The sequence below is a fragment of the Eucyclogobius newberryi genome, unplaced genomic scaffold (assembly GCF_026437365.1).
Source record: "Eucyclogobius newberryi isolate DKJ021-1_F unplaced genomic scaffold, fEucNew1.0.hap1 SCAF_18, whole genome shotgun sequence".
In the NCBI taxonomy this organism is placed as follows: Eukaryota; Metazoa; Chordata; class Actinopteri; order Gobiiformes; family Gobiidae; genus Eucyclogobius; species Eucyclogobius newberryi.
The window spans coordinates 21,608,272-21,628,943 of record NW_027315812.1 but is presented as its reverse complement, the minus strand read 5'-3'; the positions used below and the strand labels follow the sequence as shown (position 1 = coordinate 21,628,943).

Sequence of the window (20,672 nt, the reverse complement as noted above, 5' to 3'; positions counted from 1 at the left end):
GTGACGTTTTGGATTTAAAGTGCACATGACAGCTTAGAACTACACATTTCACTCAAACGCAAGGACATTTAAGATTTTGCTTTGGAAAAATGTTGCCTAGTTTGACAAATTTGGTGATGTTTATAACCAAAATGTGTCTAAATTACAAAATAGTTAAGTAGAAATGTGAAGCAACACCTTTAATTTGTTAAATTCATGTTTAAACTGTAAAATTGTGTTTCTTGAAAATAATCTCTGCGTTTTGGATGGAATTGTGTGTGTAGATGTCTGTTTCTGGTCATTTCTACTTTTTTGCTGATGTAAAAAACATAGTAAAAAGATAATAAAAAACCCACTTAAGACTGTCATATGCACTTTGAGTTTTTGGTTTTGCAGCTTTTATGTGAAGCCTCAGAACTGACTCTTGTTCAAACTGTGGAGAAAAAAAACACATGAATTTAATGTGAAAACAATATAATTGATCCATGAACACATTGTAAACGTTAAAGCTTTTCTATTTCTTTTTTTTACATCGAACTGAATGCGTGTCCACATCAGAATGGAGATAACCAAAGCGACAGGGAAAAGACAGATATCGAACCGACACGAGTTTGAATAAATTGCGTCGAATTTCACCTCACTTCAAATTCAAGTTCACTTATTCTGACACGTGACACTTATTCTCAACGATTCCTGTGTCATTTCTGTAAAGAGATGGGTAGTTTATTTTGTAAATCAAATATAATATAACAGACGTAAAAAAAAAAAACAACAACCAAAAAACACATTAAATAAGTGTGTACAGCTTTAAAAAGATGTAAACTTTAGACAATTTAAAAGCTTTAAAAGAAAGTGCCAACAAGCAGGCTTTAATTCAAAATAAATACTCATTTTCTGAGGCAGTTATTACAGTTTTTGGCTGTATTTTAGTTGACCCACAGAGTGAACTTGAAGAAGTCTCAAAACGGGGAAAAAAATCCATGTGTACAAAAAGACAAAAGGGTAAAATATTGGCCAGTCTTCGAGCTGAAGTGAATGTGTTCTTTGGCTATAAAGCTTTGGCAACAGAATGACACAGTAGCTCAGATCCAAGCTCGAGGACAGACAGACATTCTTCCTCCTCCTCCTCCTCCTCTTCTTCTTCTTCTTCTTCTTCTTCTTCTACTTCTTCTTCTTGTTCTTTATCTTCCAACAATCTCATCCCATTATCCACAAATACCTGTAGAAATGTAACTCAAAAGTGCCCGCGGATGAAACAAACCAACCAAAAAAAAAAGTCACAAACAACAATATTATGCAATTGTTCAACAGCAAAGGTTTTCTTGTCCAAAAGTAATTCATTGGTGTGACAGATTTTTCCTTTTTTTTCTCAATATTTACATACAAACAATGAAGAAAAAAGTAAGCAAGACAGAGATAAAATGTCGATTCAACCTCACACATATAGTTTAAAGTTTGCCAGTACAAATGTAAAAATTTAGAGCACATTTACATTACAAAATTATTCTTAGATGCAACAGACTTTGGTAAATAGTGTTTTGATTTGGTATGATCTCTTTACTAAATCCCTTCTGGTGGGAACCAAAATTTGGGCAATAGTCTGGTCTGAGCGGCCAGAGTCGACGACAGCACAGGTGGATTTTTTTTACATATTCTCACATAGTAATCTCTTTTTTGGTTTCGCCAAGCTCATTTACATAACGGTGGTAATCACACTGACAACATTAAGTTTGCGTTTTGACTGTCCTTGAGAAAGAGTCCATCCCGCGGCTTGTTTTAAGCGACGCCGTTCACTTCGGGAGCTCCTCCAGCGAGTCGGTGAGCGTGTCCATGGGCGCGGCCGGACCGAGCTCGGGCTGTTTCAAGCGCTTTATCGTGTTTTTCAAAGCTTGCCTCTTGTTGCAAAACCACACTCGGACCACCTCGCGGTCATAGTTCAGTTTCTCGGCTATCTCGGTCATTTCCTGTCCCGACGGGTGCGTGTTCTTCTCAAAGTGGCTGTTGAGGATCTCCAGCGCCTGCGGGGTGAACGAGGTCCTCCGCTTGCGTTTTTTGGAGGGCTCGCTGCCGATAAACTCTGTCAGGTTCTGCATCCCGGAGCGGTGGCGCGCTTCGGCCTCGGCCATCCAGCGCTCCAGAACGGGCTTAATCTTCTGGGCGCTTTTAGGGGTGATGTCCAACTTCTCAAACCTGGCAGGATATAAAAGGCCAGGGTTCAGTTTGCCAGTCAGACTGTTACCTATAGTGTTCTCTTGGGCTTCCTGTGGTAGGAAAAAGTGGCTTCTCAGGATGGTGTGTCTGGGGAGAGTTAAGAAAAAAAAGAATCTTACTTAGGAGCCCTGACAAAACCCAACATGGGATAAGCTCTGTGGAGTTTAGAGTCTCCTCCACCAGAATGCAGCTGGGACCGAGACCTGAGCCAAACACAAGCTCTGTTTAGTCAGCGTTTAAAATGTGCTTTCTCTACAAAAATAACGATCTGACCTCCGCACTATGAAGCGATTGAAAACTGACAACTTTTAGACAATTGTACAGTATTTGATTTGCCTTCTGAAATACCAAAAGTGGCCATTGCATCTTTTAAACTTGACTAAAATAACTTAATAAGTAATTCTCAAAGCTAGACTGTACTCTTTGTTTTAGATCTGTGTTTGTGTCTCGGTCCCAAACTGGCAATAATGGAGGAGAAAACACTAACTATATTCAAATTATTACAAACAAAATCAAAGTAAATAGTTCTAATTCATTCTTTCAGGTGAAAAAAGAACAAAATATCTAATGCAAGCAGTTAAATATGGCACCATCATTTATTTACCAAAAGCACTTGTATTATTCATCGAAATGTACATTTAATACATTTTTCAAAATTTCTTTCCCCTTCTGACAACCACTCATTTTATAATTAATAAGTAGAATACATTTGCACACTTATAATTCTGACATTTTAGCAGCTCACTCTGTCAAAAGAACGGACCCACAGCTCAGTGAAGTCTGCTTTCTGCAACTTCAGTATTATCTTAATGTTAAAGGAGAAACGCAAAACAAAAATAAATCATTTTCCGGTCCAAGTGTGACGTGCAAAGATGCTTTTAGTGGCCCGACAGCGCTGATGGAGGGACAGAAAGAGCTCGGAGGAGTCTTGAGTCTCAGCGGAGCAAACAACGGCGCGCACAAGACATTTTTAATGGCGTGAGATGCCCGTCCTACACCTCGCCTGTGCATTCTACCTTGTCGACAGGCGCCATTATTTATAACCCCGTCCCGCATCTAAACAGCGGGGAGTACTGCGGGGAATACATTAGTAAATATGAAGAGTCACCAGAGACGGGACATTTCATGGATCAACAGGAGCGCGGATGCTAAAATGAGAAGAGGCTGAGCACTACCTTAGGAGCCTCTTTACATCTGCTCCATTTTAGGACGGCACGCTCCACCAGGCCCCGACCTAAAGAGCAGGACGCACGCTCTAGGACGCACGCTCTAGGACGCACGCCCTAGGACACACGCTCCTCCAGGCCCCGACCCAGAGAGCAGGACGCACGCTCTAGGACGCACGCTCTAGGACACACGCTCTAGAACGCACGCTCTAGGACGCACGCCCTAGGACACACGCTCCTCCAGGCCCCGACCCAGAGAGCAGGACGCACGCTCTAGGACGCACGCTCTAGGACACACGCTCTAGGACACACGCTCTAGAACGCACCCTCCTCCAGGCCCCAACCCACAGAGCAGGACGCGCGTTCTTGGACGCGCGCTCTAGGACGCACGCTCTATGACGCACCCTCCTCCAGGCCCCAACCCACAGAGCAGGACGCGCGTTCTTGGACGCGCGCTCTAGGACGCACGCTCTATGACGCACCCTCCTCCAGGCCCCAACCCACAGAGCAGGAAGCGTGCTCTAGGATGCGCACTCTAGGATGCGCGTCCTAGGACACACGCTCTAGGACGTGCGTCCTAGGACGCTCTAGGTCGTGAGCGCATGCTCGGGCCGCAGCATCACCACAAATCCACATGTCAGCCTTTTCTTTTTTGTACTTTGTCAGTTCATTTGTCTATTTCAGTCTTTATCTCAAAATGTGTTTAATGGAACTTTACGTCTGAATCCTTAAAATAATCTCTATACTAACATTTCAAACTCAATTTTGATACCAATCGGCTCGGTACCAATTTCGATACCACAGTGTTTATAAGAAATAAAAAAACATTCGACAATAATCTGTAATTTTCAACACTAAATGAATTATAATAGTATTTTCTTTATGTCACTATGTGGTTTTATACCAGTTCTGATCATACATAAGATCATACACAAACTCTGTCCTATTTATGTGATTTTTCAGTATTGATACTTGATCAAATGAGTATCTAGTTTCGATACTAGTTTTGATATCGATTTGTAAATGATCTTCTGAAAACCCTAGTCATTTCATAATATAATTTGATTAATCATTGATCAATTGGAGAAATATCAGTCTATAACTTGTACAAATTGCTAAAACTGTCATGAATGAAGACACTCATATACAGAAGGTCGGCCTCTGCTCTAAATGACGTTCGAAAAAGGTTTAGCAAACTCTCAAAGACAGAGCGTGACACTTTTGTGGACCTTGAGGTGGCTAATTCTGGATCATATCAAAGTATGAAAGCAGCCGTGGTAAACCTCTGCACTTTACCATTTTGGAGCTATTTCTTCATGACATCTGGCGTAGTGAAAACATTTTTAAAAGCACTTTGTTGTACTTGTGTAGATAGGGACGCTGGATCACTGGTGGTTCAGCGGTCAAAAGTGTGTTTTTAATCGTTTTTAGACAGTGTCAGTGGTCAATGCCACACACGAATGTCAAGGATGTGAGGTGCGCCGCAGTAATGGGTTCGGGTTTGACAACTCAGAAAGTATTAAAGATTTGATCCTCACCATCACTTCTGAGGTGAATGATCAATTAAAACAAGGTCTCATTTCTTTTTTTCTTTTCTCATATTTTAAAAAAGATTTTGTGGCCCGTTGGCTTTATTAGACAGGAGAGGACAGGGTGGAATGGGAATGAGAGCGAGGGAAAGACACGCAGTAAATCGTCAGAGTCGGGATTCGAACTCACGACTTCTGACAATTCTTTTTCTTGACTGAAGCAATGTTAAAACTACAAATCGATCATTATGGGTAGTTTCATGTCCGATGCCGATTCATTCAGAGCAATCCCTGACCCATAAGCTGCTGATATCTTGATTGGTTTTATATTAATTATAGCTGCAACTAAAGATTGTTTAGCTAACTGATTAGTCTAGCGAATTTTCTCTTGATTAATCAATAGGTTGTTTAGAACACAAAATGCCTGTAAATATCAGCCTTGGACTCAATTTTACGACGTTCTGATTGAGTATATTTAAAGACAAATTAGCTTTTTGATCAAAACACAAAATCTTCATGTTTCCTGTGTCTTTTTTAGAAAGAAATTCCCGCCCAGTCTAAGTCATAAAACCTCTTTTCTCAGCACATGGCATGTTTTGGAGTCTTCATATATAATTAGTCCATTAGTTATTGCAATCATCAAATAAAAATGTGTATTCTTACATCAATAAAGCCTCATGTATGTTTTTAGACAGACAAAATATCAGCTCATCCTGGAACTTTAAGGCGAAAAGCTGATATGCTACAAAGCGCTAATATCGGCCTCCTTTGTTAAACCTAAAACCTACCGTAATTGTTTTAAATCTAAGTACATGAAGCAAAGTTAAACACAAAATAGTACCACGGACGCTGGCCTTTTTAGCGGCCTATGTTTACAGTTCGATCCGCACTCGTCAAGACTTACATTTTCATTACTTTAGTGCATTACTGACCCTTCATTTGTATCTAAAATACTCCAAAAATACAAACACAAAGGCAGTGGCCCCACCTCCGCCTAATATGGCCCCTGCCTGTTTGATAATCTGATAAAGTGACTGAAGTGACCTCGTAGTGAGCAATGAGAGGAGACGTGATGGAGGCGTCTGTCAGAGCCTGTTCCCCGTCTGGGCTTGAACCGGCCCCTGGAGCCACCGGCCCCAAACTCCACGTCCATGATGATGTTAACTAAACTCAAGCACGTGAACTTCTCCTACTTAAGCCATCACCGTGTCATGTCCTGTGCCATACAAGAAGAAAATGTCTCCAACAACAAGCAGCCCGGTGTTTATTTTGGAAGCTAATGGCTTTTAATGTTGGTTATAAATATTTGAATTATGCTTGCTGGTAAATATTGCATGTGTGATTTGGAGATTTGAAGCATTAGCAGTGAGTAGTAGGAGGCAGTTCGGGCGTTTTATCGACCGCTTGATGTTGATGTGATGAAATTTTAAAAGGAGACTGGCGGCACTGTCACATGAGCAGAGCGAGCGTTTCAGAGGCACATTCAAATTGATATGAAAAGCTGGAATTTGACTGAAAAGGTGAATTAAATCAACCAGACCTAAACTGTCATTAAAGGTAATAGCTTATATTTTATGTGGGTTTGAATTCAGGAATGGAATAATACAAAAAAAGTGCTGTGAATTTGACGAGTAATGAAGAATAAGTGATGAAAATGATTATATAGTAATAGCGCCGGCCTTACAAGACTATTACAAGTCAATTGTGTGTTTTAATGTCGTCTGAACACTTTGGCTTCAGTTTAAAGTACCGTAAATATGCAAAAACCTTGAAATGTATTGCTTTACACGTGAATTTAATTTCCCGTGAAGCTCCTTTTTGTACTTTCTTCATAAGTAGTTATATTCTTTTAACATGCACAAAATCTTCTGGAGGTTATTGAAATGAAACTGTTGAATGTGTGATGTGAGTTACATTATTTCTTCATGATTGTTTACACTTGTACACGTTTTGATAAGGAAAGTAATAAAAATAAAGTCCAAACTCATGTGGCAATGACAAAAAATGCAAGTCAAATTGTTGTTTTCACCAGATATTTTGGATAATACAGATTTCTCTTGAGCTCCAAACACACCAAACAATCTAATCTAATTATTGGTATATCTGATTAGTCCAGTTTTGGCCTTGTAAATGCCCTATGTGTCTATTAATTCAATGCAAACTCATTTAAAACCAACAGAATTCATGTTAAGAGACAATGAATGTAACAAGACCCAACCGTGTTCTTTAAGTCAGTACATTTCGTGTTATAATATCCACGCTGTACAGTTTTAGCAGAAAACATCAGGATATGGGTCACTTGTTCTGATCCTGAGGGTGTATTTGTCTTATTTGGCGTATTTAAGTGAAGTGTTATTCAAGTGGAAAAACAGAAGGGATAAAACGCTGATTGTCTGATTATCTCATGAATATATAATGCTCCATTTAGGGCTTAACTGTCCTCGCGGCTGCCATAAAACATGTGAATCTTATTAGCAGATCATCTCCACCGAGCGTTCCCAGGCTCAGACGCAGCCAGCCTTAGTAATTATTAAATGCTTTAAGTGCTTCGTGTAATACTGGTGTATGTATTTTGCATAAGTAACAGTAACTGTCATGTCAAATGAGAGAGGGAAGAGGCAATGAGCACAGGCAGACACGGAGGACTGCACTTATTTTAAACAGTTTAATGGCTCAGACAAAACGTTTTTATTGCGTAATAACATAATGTAGATGGAATTAACATGTTTTGAAGTTTATATCTGCTTTTATTTAGCTTTAAGGGGAGTCTAATATCGCCACAACGCACAATATATTTCTCAAAATCATAATAACATATCATTTATTTTAAGCATGGCTACAATAAATGAAACTTGCCACTATCATTTAATAGTTTTACAATAAATGAAAATTAATTGGGTTCCACAAACATTTCCTGAGAAACAGGAACAGTTGTGTTTTAGGAAATGTCCCAAAACACAAATTAAATATGTATGAAACCATCTAGTGATCCAGGGGGCGCAAGTGTGCACCTTTGACATGCTCCAAACAGGCTGGAAATATGGAGAAAGCAAATAAAACTTAATATATACATAATATAATATAATATTTCCAAGACCTGATGCAAATTTTCACTGTAAATGAACTGTATTGTTGATGCTACTTCACGGCACATTGGTCTTTTTACTGTAATTTTACACTTTTTTGGGTACATACATTGTTTAACGTTATTTAAAAGAAGAGGATAAATTACAATTAAATAAAACATACTACATTTGATTTGAATTGCTAAATAAAATGTATAAAAGTAGTGGTAATGTGGATTTGGAGATTTCAGCTTGTGCACATTTATTACATGGATTATTAGTGCTCAGCTCATAATACAAAAACATTCGTACTGAACAGCAGACTTTTCACTGAGTGTGGTTCTCCTTCTCTTTGACAGAAACGGGACAAATCCTCCTAAAGATTAAGGTAATGAACCTAAAGTGCATATGACAGGTTTCTTAAACTACTCACTACTACTAACTACTTACAAAAATGAATGTTCAAATAGAAAATAAAATAAAAAGAAAATAATCATGTTTCTTGTGCAAATTGTCCCTGCATTTTGAATTTTGTGCAGGCCTGTCACAATAATAACTGTATCAAATGACAATTCAGTAAATAATAGCTTTCATTCTGTTTTTTATGATTGCAGTTCATGTTTTTTTTTAACTATATTGTAAATTTAAAAAAGGGTTTACTTGGATTTTCTTGCTTTAGACTTTTGCGTCAGTAGTTATAGATGAATATATTATTGTCTATTGCAAATTCTTTCTGTAGGAATATATCACACTTTGAAATGTGTTATTGTGACAGGCCTTATTCTGTGTATTGAAGACATAGATAGAGAGTTACCAATAATAATAATAATAAAAGCTGAAAAACTGTCATATGCACTTTAAGAAGTGGTAAAATTGGTTCCAGTCGTTGGTGCTTACCTGCATATGGCGGACTGGCTGTACGCGGGCCCCTCTGCGGCGCTCAGAGCCTGGCCCACCTGTGTCTGCGTCAGCCCCAGCGACAGGCGGCGGATCTTGAATGCTTTGGCGAACTCTCGGATCTCCTCCAGGTTGACCCCGTCCACCTCGCTGGGGGCGGTCTGCGGGTCTGTAACACCAGCACACACGTCTTACTTCATTAGCCCCGTGGTCCAGGGGCACCGGCTGCATTTAGCACAGAGAAAAGCACCGCGACGCACGGCTCCATGCGATCATGATCGTCTTTAAACTGCTCTCAGCAAACAGGCCCAGCCGCGGTCACAACTTATTATCCCAAGCTGCCCTCCCGCGGTCAACTCCATATATTTGAGCGCCGCCTTGAAGAATAAATTGAGCCGAGGAGTGAATAGAGGGAAGGCATGTTTCTGAGGAGCTGTGTAGATCTTTAATCTCTGATACAAAAGCACACACACAGGACTTGTTCATGTCACTGGTAAAAAGAAGCCTGCGAGTCTTCTTGTATTCTCACTTCTGACCTTCTCTGCATGAACACATATATAAAGCATGTAAACCTTAAAATACATTATTTGCTATCTGTGACCCAAAGCCAACACTTCCATCTCACTCTGAATGTGCAGCAGCTCAAGCCCACAGAAGCAGCTGTTTGTGAACCCACACATCTGACAAATGGCAGCATTTTGAAAAAATTCTCATCTAATAAAAAGTGATTTCACATTGTACATCAATGTCAGGTGCCCCAGCATCCTGCTTACTAAAGCAAAGTTTGTGCCTCTGAATTATTCATCTTGGTCATTATCAATGAATTATTAAAGGAATCCTCCAAGCGTATTTAAGCAGAAATCTATGGGCTGCCATCTCCTTGCAGCTCATAAGTGATGTGTAGCGTATGCAGCGGGCTGGACGTGTGGATGCTCTGACCGGGACACACTAAATGGGAGGGACGAGCACATCAGCTCCACACTGATGAGCATCACTTCATCACTCCCAGAGGACTGTGTTTACTTAGAGGGTCCCTGTGCTAAAGCAGCTCTGCAGGAGCACGACGCCTCTGGTCCATCAGGGGCCATCTCTGCATCCCATTTAATGTACGTTTCAATAATGAATAACAACATGTTTACAACTAACTAACAGAGTGAATATAAGCTACAATTAAAAATGTACAACGCTATCATAGCCTTAACATGCTAATCATTCATGTAATCAGCCTGTGAGCACAGTAAATTAAACAGCCAATGTTTAATTGCCCACAATGCATCTGTGACGGACTTGTCTATAACCAGCTTTCCTTTAGTTAGGGCTGTGCAATTAATCACATTCTAATCGAGATTGAAATTCAGTCATTTATAATAGTGATCAGCTTGAGTCTTTTCCTTGCCCCTAGGGTTTATTAGACAGGACAGAGGGCCTTAACCACTCGACCCCCGGACAGCACTGCACAGGTCTTTTCAAACTTTTGAATGCACAAGTCCTCAGCCAATGTCAATAAAAACATGTGGTTTAGAGCAGAGTTCAGACAACATATCAGCCAAGACATACATACAGTATCTTGCATTATATATTAAACGAGGCATATACAAATAAAATATGATCAGCTGTATGTTACTGATTTTAAAGGGCGCTTTTATAATTAAATCATATGCAAAATGAGTATATACCACATCTGGAGATACACAGGGCGACACCCCACCTATGACAACCCAAACTCTTCTGAAACACTTCTATAGCTGGCCTCGCTCTGTGTTGTAATTTAAGTGAAGGACAGTGTCACTTTAAAACAGGATTTACGCTTGGCCAAACTTTCTCCAGATATAAATCCAATACGATAGAATAAGTGTAAACTGCCACGCTCCCCTCGGATTGACATTTTCCATCTGATTATTGTAAATACCAGTAAGGGACATTGTGCGTTTTAATAGGTTTGTGCTGTTTGTCTGCGGCTGACAGCGACATTTCATCTTGTCTCTCTGTCAGGGGATTGGGCTTGGCGTATGTATGCAGTAAGTGAAACTGAGAGGAAGCGATATGGCCCTATACTCAGCATATAGCGCTAATTCTATTTACGTCAATGATTCTGTGCAGGACAAAAACAGTTTATGAGAGATTTTTCGGAGCTACAAGTAAACATGGACTAAACACAACGTCTACAACAAGTTGATCAATTGCGACTTGTGTTTTTGATTAAATTCGGTGGCTTCGGAGCTGCCTTTAAAATGAGTTTATGTGGAGTTTAGGGGAATCGACTGTGACAAATGAAATTTATCAGAATAAAACATTTTTTTAAAAGACTGAGGCTGTATGCTGACAGGCGGTAGCCCAGTGATTTATATGGGGCTGCCAGTGGCCAGATTGTCCAATGAATGAAGCTTATGTTCATTATATAGAGCACATGCCACATCGCATCAGCTAATAAAGAGAAGAATGCACCGTCAAGAAAACGACAGAATGTGGAAGAGATCAGGAAGCTAGGATTGACCACACCAAATCTAATCTCGACTGTTCATGGCAAATCTTCAGCCTTCAACGTGACAACATAACGTAAACTATACGTTGTGTTGTCACGTTGAAGGAACAAAACTGAAAAACAATTTCAGTTTCTTTTCAGTTTTATTTTTGTGTATATTTTTAATTAGGGCTGTGAGATCTAGATATATAATTCATGCTTGGATCTTTTAAATGAATTTGTGTCAAACGCACATGCTTTGGAGAAGAATTCAGACTTTGCAGGAAGAATTTTGACTGTTTTTGTGTTAAATGGCAATTATTAAAAGTACATGTTCAGAAAAGTAAAAGCGATTTGTTTGATCAACATGAGGAAATTGCCCAGCCCTACATTAAAACTAATGCAATAGCCACATTATGTTTTGTAGATTCATTATGTGTAGTTAAAATATTGTAACCTCAGTCTATATTTGCACAACCTGATATTCCAAATGATAAATGTATGTTGTTGTTTTAGGATTCAAATATATTCCAATTCGCTGTTATCATCTAAAATATACATGTGTATAAATGCAGCTCTCTATGTAAATAAAGACATGCACATCCAAGATTGGGTCCAGAAAGTCAACACTGGAGAGAGAAAGTAGATCCACACAGCAGTTCTTTGGAGCTCCCAATTTGTATTATCTAGTGACATTTCGGGTCAGAGCACTCCCTCAGAATAATACATTCTTTGGTCTTTCAGAATCCTGTTGTCTACAATCGACTGCTTACTACCACAATAAGAAAACATATTAAAGACAGTGAGTGATAAAAACTAATAGCAATTTCTTTTCCTTTTTTCTTACTGTCTAAAACGTGTCAGAAAGATCAAAACACAACTCGTGGCTTTTGAAAACCCCAAACTATTTTCAGAGTAAACCCCAGCGGCGCGAGGGAACGATCATCTCTGTTGTGTGTGTCTGTGGCCGCGCTGCCGACACTTACTGCTGACCAGCTGTCCCACGCTGAGAGCCGAGGAGGCGGAGGAGGTGGTGGAGGAGGACGACGAGGCCTGGTGGAGCGGGCTCTGTCTGTGCATGTGCATCAGGCTGGGCTGCGACGTCACGGGTCCCGGCTGACCCTGCGGAGCCTGGGGCAACTGGGCACAAAGACACAGAAGCCGGACGTTAGAGCCGCAGTAATGTTTCGTTCCCTCCTCCATTTAATATAATTGTGTCGCTGCGGTCGTTAAATCTAATCCGCAATCAAGAGCTATTAAATTAGACGCTTAACCAGGAGCTGTAATGAGATTGCACAGATAATACATGTTCATTAGCGCCTGCAGTATGAGGATATATAGTGTCAGACTATAGACTAACAGTGAACAGGAGACAGAAGTGAGTTTAGATGGGCTCGCTGTCTAACAGTCATGAAATGTTAACTCGAATGACAATTAAGACTCGTCACTCCTAATAACGACAGCCAGCACAACAGAAATAAAAACATGTGGACATAGCAGTAAATGTATCACACCTCAGTCATGAGCCGCAAACTGAGGGCGGCAGAACGACAATGTATTTTCATGTTTTATGCACATTTGAAATGCTTTTACAAGATCAAGATGGTGCGTCTACACTTTTAAAGCTGTCTGCAAAGCTGGGCTGCTTCTTCTCCCTTTTCCCCTCCTTTTGCTATTAATTATTTTCTGGGTGGCATGTGTTTGTTTGGATGGTGGGGGGGTGTCAACCGCGATGCGCACACTGTCAGCACTGTTGACAGGCTCCAAGAATTATTTAGCTTCACTGGAAATATTCTACACTGCACACTCTGACAACCGTAAATTATGCCTGTGGAACCGCGGCGTACACGGGGGCTTTGAAGTGGAGACAAAAGCATAAACATTATTACAAATGCATTAATTCATTCAAGAGGATGATCTGGTGTTTCGCAGGGCCACAATTAGGTGTCCATCTTGGGCGAGTTCATCCATGCCGCACTGTATGGGCCTTCATTGTGAACCTTTACCCTACAATTCTCCCTGACATCGCCATTATCTAGTCAATAATGTTTTCATCTCGCATGCATCTAGTGCCGAACCTCGTAAACACAAATGTAGAGGAGCCTAAATTGTTTGTTGAAAATGACCTACTCCGCTGTATCCTTTATAAGAAAACAAAATACTTGTGGTGGAGGTCAGGAAGGACGTACGCACCTAAGGAGTGATTGAGGAGGCAGAGGGGCAGGGGCTTGCGGGGAAGGGGAAGGGTGTCTGACTTTAAGAAGTGATGAAAAGTGTTGTTTTGGGCTCTACAGGGGCGCAGCGGCAGCCTCTTCTGAGTCTGTGCCTGAAATGTTGGCTGACAAGTGCCTCCCAGACACTCACCAGGGGAACAATTGAGCTAAAAGCAACCATTTTGTGAAAGGAATGATGCAAATTAGTGTTATAAATGTCAAATGGGGGAATCTACAGACTGTGATGTACCTCTTATGAATAAACAGTCCACTAGGTGCTGCTCATTCAACAGTTTGAGCAGAGTTCATTAGGTCATGTGTTTGTGTGTGCTGGTGTGGACATCAGTGTACAGTACCTGCTGTCCGGGCTTGATTGGCGACAGCGTGATTCCCTGGGTGTTGATGACAGGCAGGATCTGATTGCCGATCACCGTGGCGATGATCTGGCCTTGAGCGTTGGTCAGAAGCTGAGGTGTAATTGGCTGAACCTGCAGTGCTGGGTTGCCACCCCCTGATTGGCTGGAAGGCCCTGCAGAGTTGGGAATCAGTGGGATTGTTCCAATTATCTACAAAGGGGGTAGAAAATAGACAAAATCAACTGGGCGGTTTTAAAAGGCGAAGAGAACAGAGGAGGTGAGAGCTACTGGCGGTATCAGTCTTAATGATCCCCGCTGCTGTGAGCCTTTTTCGGAGGTTACTTGGAGTGATCAGAAGCAAGCTACGAACCTGAACCTATTATAAGAACCGGATGTGGTGCTGCTGGTCGCTGTGCTGCCAAGTCTGCTAGTGGCCCTAGACGGAACTACAGCCAAAGGCCTGCATAGACACCAAAGCAAAGTAAACTAGTACTAACTTATAAATGTTAATGCAAAGGATGTGCAGGTACAAAATAATATGCACATGGTATGACAATCATTGATCTATAAAAACATTTAGGCAGATTAATTCCTGTTAGGTACGGTAGTTTGTGTGTGATTTAGAGGCACAAACATGCATACGTGTCCGCTGATGATCTGACTCTGTGGTGGTCTGACGCTGCAGCCAGTGGAGACTGCTGGGAGCGCAGCGCAAAGGTCAGTGCTGAATAGCTGTGTGTGTGATGGTGCACACCACTGAGTGTGTGTGAGAATGTGCCTAAGTGTCTTTGTCTGTCTCTGGGCGGGCGAGTGAGACCCCCATTTCACCCTCATACAGGCAAAAAAGACCAAGTGGAAAGAAGGAGCGCAAAAAGAAACAATAAGTGGAGAAAAGGGAGCATCAGAGAGTGAGACAGGCCCAGTCTCTAACAAGTGTGAGGGTCCCAGGGGTACTTGAGGCCTCCTGCCCCTACGCTCGGCTCCCTCTCCTCTGTGGCTGTAATCAGGAAGGGCAGATCAAAGGGGGCGGCAGAGTGTCACTGCAGCGTTTTAGCTCTCAGAGCTGCCAGAGTGTGGCCAAGAGTGGCGCTTTAGGGGGACTTAGCGCCTCTTCACCATGATGAAGGTTAATGTCATCTGGGGACTGGTCCTCTCCTACCCCCTGCTGACAGCGCGCCTCCACCAGGCCTCATTACACCAGAGAGCGCTGCACGCATCGCACGCTCATTCTTCCAAATTCTCTTGTTTAGCAGCAAGCCAAAGGCTACTCTGAGAAAATTGCTCTTTGACTGCCTTTGAATATCTGTCTTTATGCCGCAGTCAGAATCTCTATACTTGGACCCAATTATGAAATCAAATGACTTACAAACAAGTCTCTCCTCTCCTAGCTGTGTGCTGTGGGCTCCCCCTCCCCTCTGCTCCTCTTGACATAATAGGGAGAGATCAGTGAGGGAAAGGTGGGATGCCACTCTGTAATTCATCCGTGCCACGGCTCATTTGCCTACGTTGCTTCACATTAGGGATGAGATAATTTATCTCTCTCTCGGCAAGGCTTTACAAATTCCCTGTAATGCTCTCCTGCCACTTAGCATATTTTATTGCCCTGTCTGACGCCTATGTCTCCAGAGCCTCACAGATCGAGCTTTGCATGCCACAGTGGCAGAGAACTTGTTTCGCTCAATTATTCATCATCATTGGACTAAGTGGTTGTTCTATAAGCATAATAAAGGAGCAGGCAACTGACAGCTTCACTCTCATCTCTGTCCCATGATGCAATGGGCTCTTCAGATGAAAGTCTCTGTGTTTCATGGTTACATTCTGGTGCAAATCTGGTACAGACAAAGGAATTACTACCAAAAGTGAGGTTTTAGGCAATTTACAAAGCAACTTTGATGTATAAAAGGTAAATCGTTTTTATCCAGAGCCTACACCTTCTTGCTACTAAGTTTGCCTCCCTGAGTCTGTAGCATGAGGTCCCTCCTTCACGCAGCAGAACTCATTACGATTATGCCGCACTTGTTTTTCCAGAAATGTCATCTCATTCCTTCAGCCAGTGCCAATCTGTGTCTTTAGCCATGGTCACCGGACCATATCTGTGGCTTTTTTCTCTCCATCACTGTGGAAGTATGTCTGGACCCTGGAGGGATCCTGTCCGGAAGGAGTATCAGCACAGTCCCAAAGCCACATATCAAACACAAGTGTGGCACCTGCTAAAATACCATAGTAATATGTTGTTTATGGCAGTGTTTTAAGTAATGTATAGGCTTGTTTTATTTTATAAATTATATATATAGTCATAGACATAGTTTAGAGGTTTTACAATAATCCAGGGTCTGTCCAGAAATGGTATTTAGGTTTGCGAATGACACATTTAATTTGACATATTACGACAGCAACAGCAATAGCTTGGACTGTGGTTCTATTTGTTTGAGTATCATTTGTATCCACACAGTCTCGTATATTACATTGCCTTACTTTGCTTACAGTTGTCGGCATTAAGCTGCCCCCTGGAGACTTGTCCTTATGAGAAGTTGCTGTGCAAAGTGGATAGATGGCCTGCCGCCACAAACATAGAGCCCAGGGGGTTAGCAGACACGGCCTGATGCCCCAGAGACGACACAATTGGGATCTGCGCAGGTACAAATCATCTTAGGCGTATCTACATCTTTCAGGAAATCCAGAACCTTTCAGGGAATAGCCGGTAATGACCCCCTTTCAAGCCCAGTTTTCTTTCAAACTGAATAGAAATTTTGTAAGAGTTATGCAAGTTATGCACAGAGGCCTTAACAAAACAGTGGAAAAGACGCAGGGCATTGATTGAACAATTCTCTGCCCCCGTCCACAACTGTTGTATCAGTCTTGTAGATAAAAGAGCCTCATTGATTCTCTTTGGAGAAAAAAAAGGCTGGGGCCAATAAAATTAAGGCTTAAAAACATATTGAGCTCCTGACGTCCATCAAAGCTGGCACTTTTCAAGGTCCCAGAGCTCTCAGTTATGAGACAGTCTGAAGAGCATTGTTGTGGAAATTAGGAGGTGAAAGACAGTGTATCACATTTTAACTTTAAGGAAAGGTGACTTTTAATCCTGCTTGGCACTGATGCTGCATTGTAATTAAAGATAGAATGATAATCATAAAAGTAAATTTAGCTGAGTTTTGACACTGATTTACAGTGGAGGCCTGTGCTGGACCTCCGGCCTTCATTGAGCCCTAGTAATAGCCTGTATAATGTCCTCTGTGAAGGGAAGGGGGCGGGTGGAACCCTCTGATAGGGGAGGGCATGTTTCCCCTGAATAATGCTGAGGAATAATGAGATGGGGAGCAAAGGCTGTAGCCCAGGGCTTTGACCGTCTCTGTGACCTGATTATGTCAGGGAGTGTCAGCCGCCAAGACACTACAAAAGCACAGAGCAACCCATCAAGTCCATCCTCACAGTGATGTGTCCCCAGCGCTGCAGGCTGCACACGGGCCGGAGCAGGCCATACTGTGTCATTAGGAACATTTAACATCAAGGCTCTATTACATTTACCTATGAGCCTCACTGCTGTTATTGGAAGTGACCACCAGTCATACACTTGTCTAGTCCAAACGTGATCTAATGGTATATATGAGTATTCTGTAGTATTTGTGTTCCTTGGACTGATGTGTTAAAGATGAAACTGGGGTTAAGGTAAATAACAGAGAGTGGCATGAAAGGGCACATTGTCCACACAATTTTCTTTTAATATGTGCTGTGTGCACCTACAATAAGATGATTCATTAGATAGGGCTCCACAATGACAAGCATCATCGTTCAAGCCTCTGGCTACTGATGGAACAATTCTGCAGCCACCCTGTAAATATGACAAGGTCAGCGTTTTACTGCGACAGGCGCATGTGGATAAGAGAAACAAGGGCTTTGTTTAGTCCAAAAAAGCTTAATATATGGCAGAGCTGTTTCCACATTGTAGACAAACAGCTTTAATTCCCACCACTGGAAATCTATCACAAATAAAATACGCCCCTCTCAATTGGTCATTGTTTATGATGGAGTGTGTGAGTTAGAGGCTGGTTACTGTGGAAACCATGGTAGAGAGAATAATAGTTAATTAGGTCCAGTTCCAGAGAGAGACACCCACCTGTCCCTGTGCATTGGTCACCAGCTGTCCAGTTGCTCCTTGGAGGCTTGACAGGGTGTTCCCAAACACCTGGGAGCCCATGGAGCCCATGGAGCCCATGGCTGCGGCCGCTGCCATCGCCGCCTGACTGGCCAGAGGGTTGAGCTGCTGCACACACAAATTAATAAGCACACATGTGAGTTTACATGCTAAATGCAAATATAAAGAATACAGCTTCACGTGCGGCTCCCCGCTTTATTCTCTATTGCTAAGTCCAGGGGCAGCTACCAGTGCCAGGGCTGTGTAGTCCAGGGGTAAGGGCTACACACAGTCCATCATACAGTTCCCACAGGTCTGTGCTCTGGACCCAGTGGGAGGCTGTGGGGTTGGGAGGAGCAGTGAGAACGGGAGTGCGCTTGTGAATAAGTGGCCATTTTGCCACTCTAAGTGCTTCCTCTGGCCCTGGGGCTCCCCACGGGCTGAGCCTAGGCTGTCCACCAGCGGCAATGACCCGGCTCTGTGCTGCGTGCACAATGGAGCCCTGCAGAGGGCCATGCATCACTGTATCGTCAACTGCTTCAATACGCTTCGACTAAGACTTTCCCTGTGTCACATATGGGCACTGGTACTTTTGAAGAGGAGAGGTTCAAATGACCATCCTTAGCCCAGCTGTAATGGACTTATCTGGGCTGGTCTGTGCCGGTGAAAAGGAGCTCCCGCTTAAAGCAGGTTGAAGCGCTGTGCACTCTCCCGATTACATAGATCAAGCATAACACTTATTAGAAGACTGAAAATGCACTGCTGATTTGGTTGTAGTGCAGCAGAGCAATGTCTTATTAGGTTGAATAAGTAGATCAAAGACTAAGAAGAGAAGGAGACCTCCCAATTACTCAACAGAACAGAGAAATCATAGAAACATGGTTTGTAAACAGACTGCTCTGTGCAGCAGCTAATATTATAGTCACTGTATGTAAAACACAAGGCTTTGTAAGAGTTCTGCTCAAACTAACTTTTCCACAGCCTGTGGTCTGCAGGGAACTCAGCTTTGTTCATCTGAGATCATTCAGTTCCCATACATCTTTTATCCCTCCCATCCACCATATATTATTACACTTTCTGAAATCAAATGATGAAAAAATGCCACTGAGCGATCAATACTTTTTCATTGACAGTAAAGGTTAAGCACATTAAGAATGACACTGCATTTGTCTTATGAAATCATATTTCATGTTGGTGGCCTCAAATTGGCCGTGATTGATATTGCCTCTCCTCGTCTGAAAGTCATTCAGTTTTTCCTCCATAATCGCAGGGTTGTCTTTTATGTGTCCAGTGGATGTCCTCTAAAAATCTGTGCATCGCTACCATGAAACAAAGAATGCTAAATCTTGTTTCACGGAATACAGGAATTTTGGAGTGTGAAAACCTTAGTGCACATAGGTTTCTGTGTAATCATATCAGTTATTATAATATTTTGCACATAATTGTTATATAGTCCCTCTGTAAATGTAATTGAACAACTGTTACCAGTTGTCATAAAGTGTTCCAAGTCCCAAGTCCCCACAGACAGCTTAAGTTAACCAAACAAAGACTACACATCCACAGAATGTGTGCTGCTCGGGCTAACACAGCCAGACTCACAGCATGTCATTGTGTGATTCATTTAAAATATGATGTTTTCTTTGATGCTAGCCCTCACAGATGCCATGTTATTGTGCTAAAACTAGGTGCAAAGAGAAGCAGCTTTATTGGAGCATTGAGTATTATGGGCTGGAGAGAGAGAGCAGAGCCGGGGAATAAGGAGAGACGAGGCTGTGTTCACCGCCTAAACAGGTGATTTTCTGCCACGGTGACTCCTCTCAACACCTCGGCGGGAGGCACAAAATGACAGGCCTGGGCTAGCGTTTCTCCTGATTGCATGTGTTGTGGAGATAAACAGTGATCTTCCAGTTTGCTGTGCCTGCATGTTAACCAACACATTTGATTTGTCTTATTGTCCATAAAAGGGTCAACTGAGAACTCCCCATAGACTGAACCTGCTCTTCACTGCAGGATGTTAGACACAAGCCCATTTACTCGATATATCGTGCATTATGAAGATGTTTGTGTTGGTCTGATTTTTGGATTGTTTGCTAGTCCATATTGCTAGCATATTTATTTCTCTTTTTAATAAGCCATTATTGAACCAAAGCATTTCTGGTAAAGGGTTAGCTGCCTGCTTGTGGAGAATGCTTTTGTTTGGCCAGGAATTTTCACGGCAAACAAATGTATAGCATTTTCATTAAAGGTGTTTAATTAAAAAAACAAAACATGAACATGAATTTGTCACTTACCCACGGATCTGACCTGTAATTGGTGTAGTGGCTGCCTGTCACAATAATTGCTATATTGATGTATCGTTCAATAAGTGACAGAAGGAAAAATCATTCTTAGCAGTCAATATTTTACTGTCCTTTTATTGCACTAGTAGCATACCTTTTTCAAACTGTTTTGGTACTATGTTAAAATTTGAGCCGTAAAGTGTTGAATAATTAACATGTTGTAATTACACATTGTCATACATGTTTGATGTTTGTATGTTCTTTTGTAAAATAGTTTATATTTTATGAAGCAATATATTGTACTTTAAAATGTGTTATTGTGACAGGCCGTTCACCAGAAAAGGTACATACTCATGATAGTGCTTATTTTACTGTCAGTCA

At 41.8% G+C, this 20,672-nt stretch overlaps 1 protein-coding gene across 6 annotated transcripts in view; it reads right to left on the bottom strand.

Moving 5' to 3' along the window:
- Window positions 1–899: 899 nt before the first annotated feature.
- The window catches only part of pou6f2 (POU class 6 homeobox 2), a 66,928-nt gene continuing 47,155 nt past the window's right edge, over window positions 900–20,672 (bottom strand). For 2 of the 6 annotated variants that reach the window (XM_072451030.1, XM_072451034.1), the window contains 5 exons: window positions 17,995–18,138; window positions 13,878–14,087; window positions 12,295–12,448; window positions 8,848–9,016; window positions 900–2,277 (listed from right to left, as the gene is read on the bottom strand). In XM_072451030.1, coding sequence (XP_072307131.1) covers window positions 1,770–2,277; window positions 8,848–9,016; window positions 12,295–12,448; window positions 13,878–14,087; window positions 17,995–18,138 — 1,185 coding nt within the window. In that variant the 3' untranslated portion in view covers window positions 900–1,769. Of the gene's footprint in view, window positions 2,278–8,847; window positions 9,017–12,294; window positions 12,449–13,877; window positions 14,088–17,994; window positions 18,142–20,672 lie in introns of all 6 variants that reach the window. The other 4 variants (XM_072451033.1, XM_072451035.1, XM_072451029.1 and 1 more) reach the window with 3 other exon arrangements.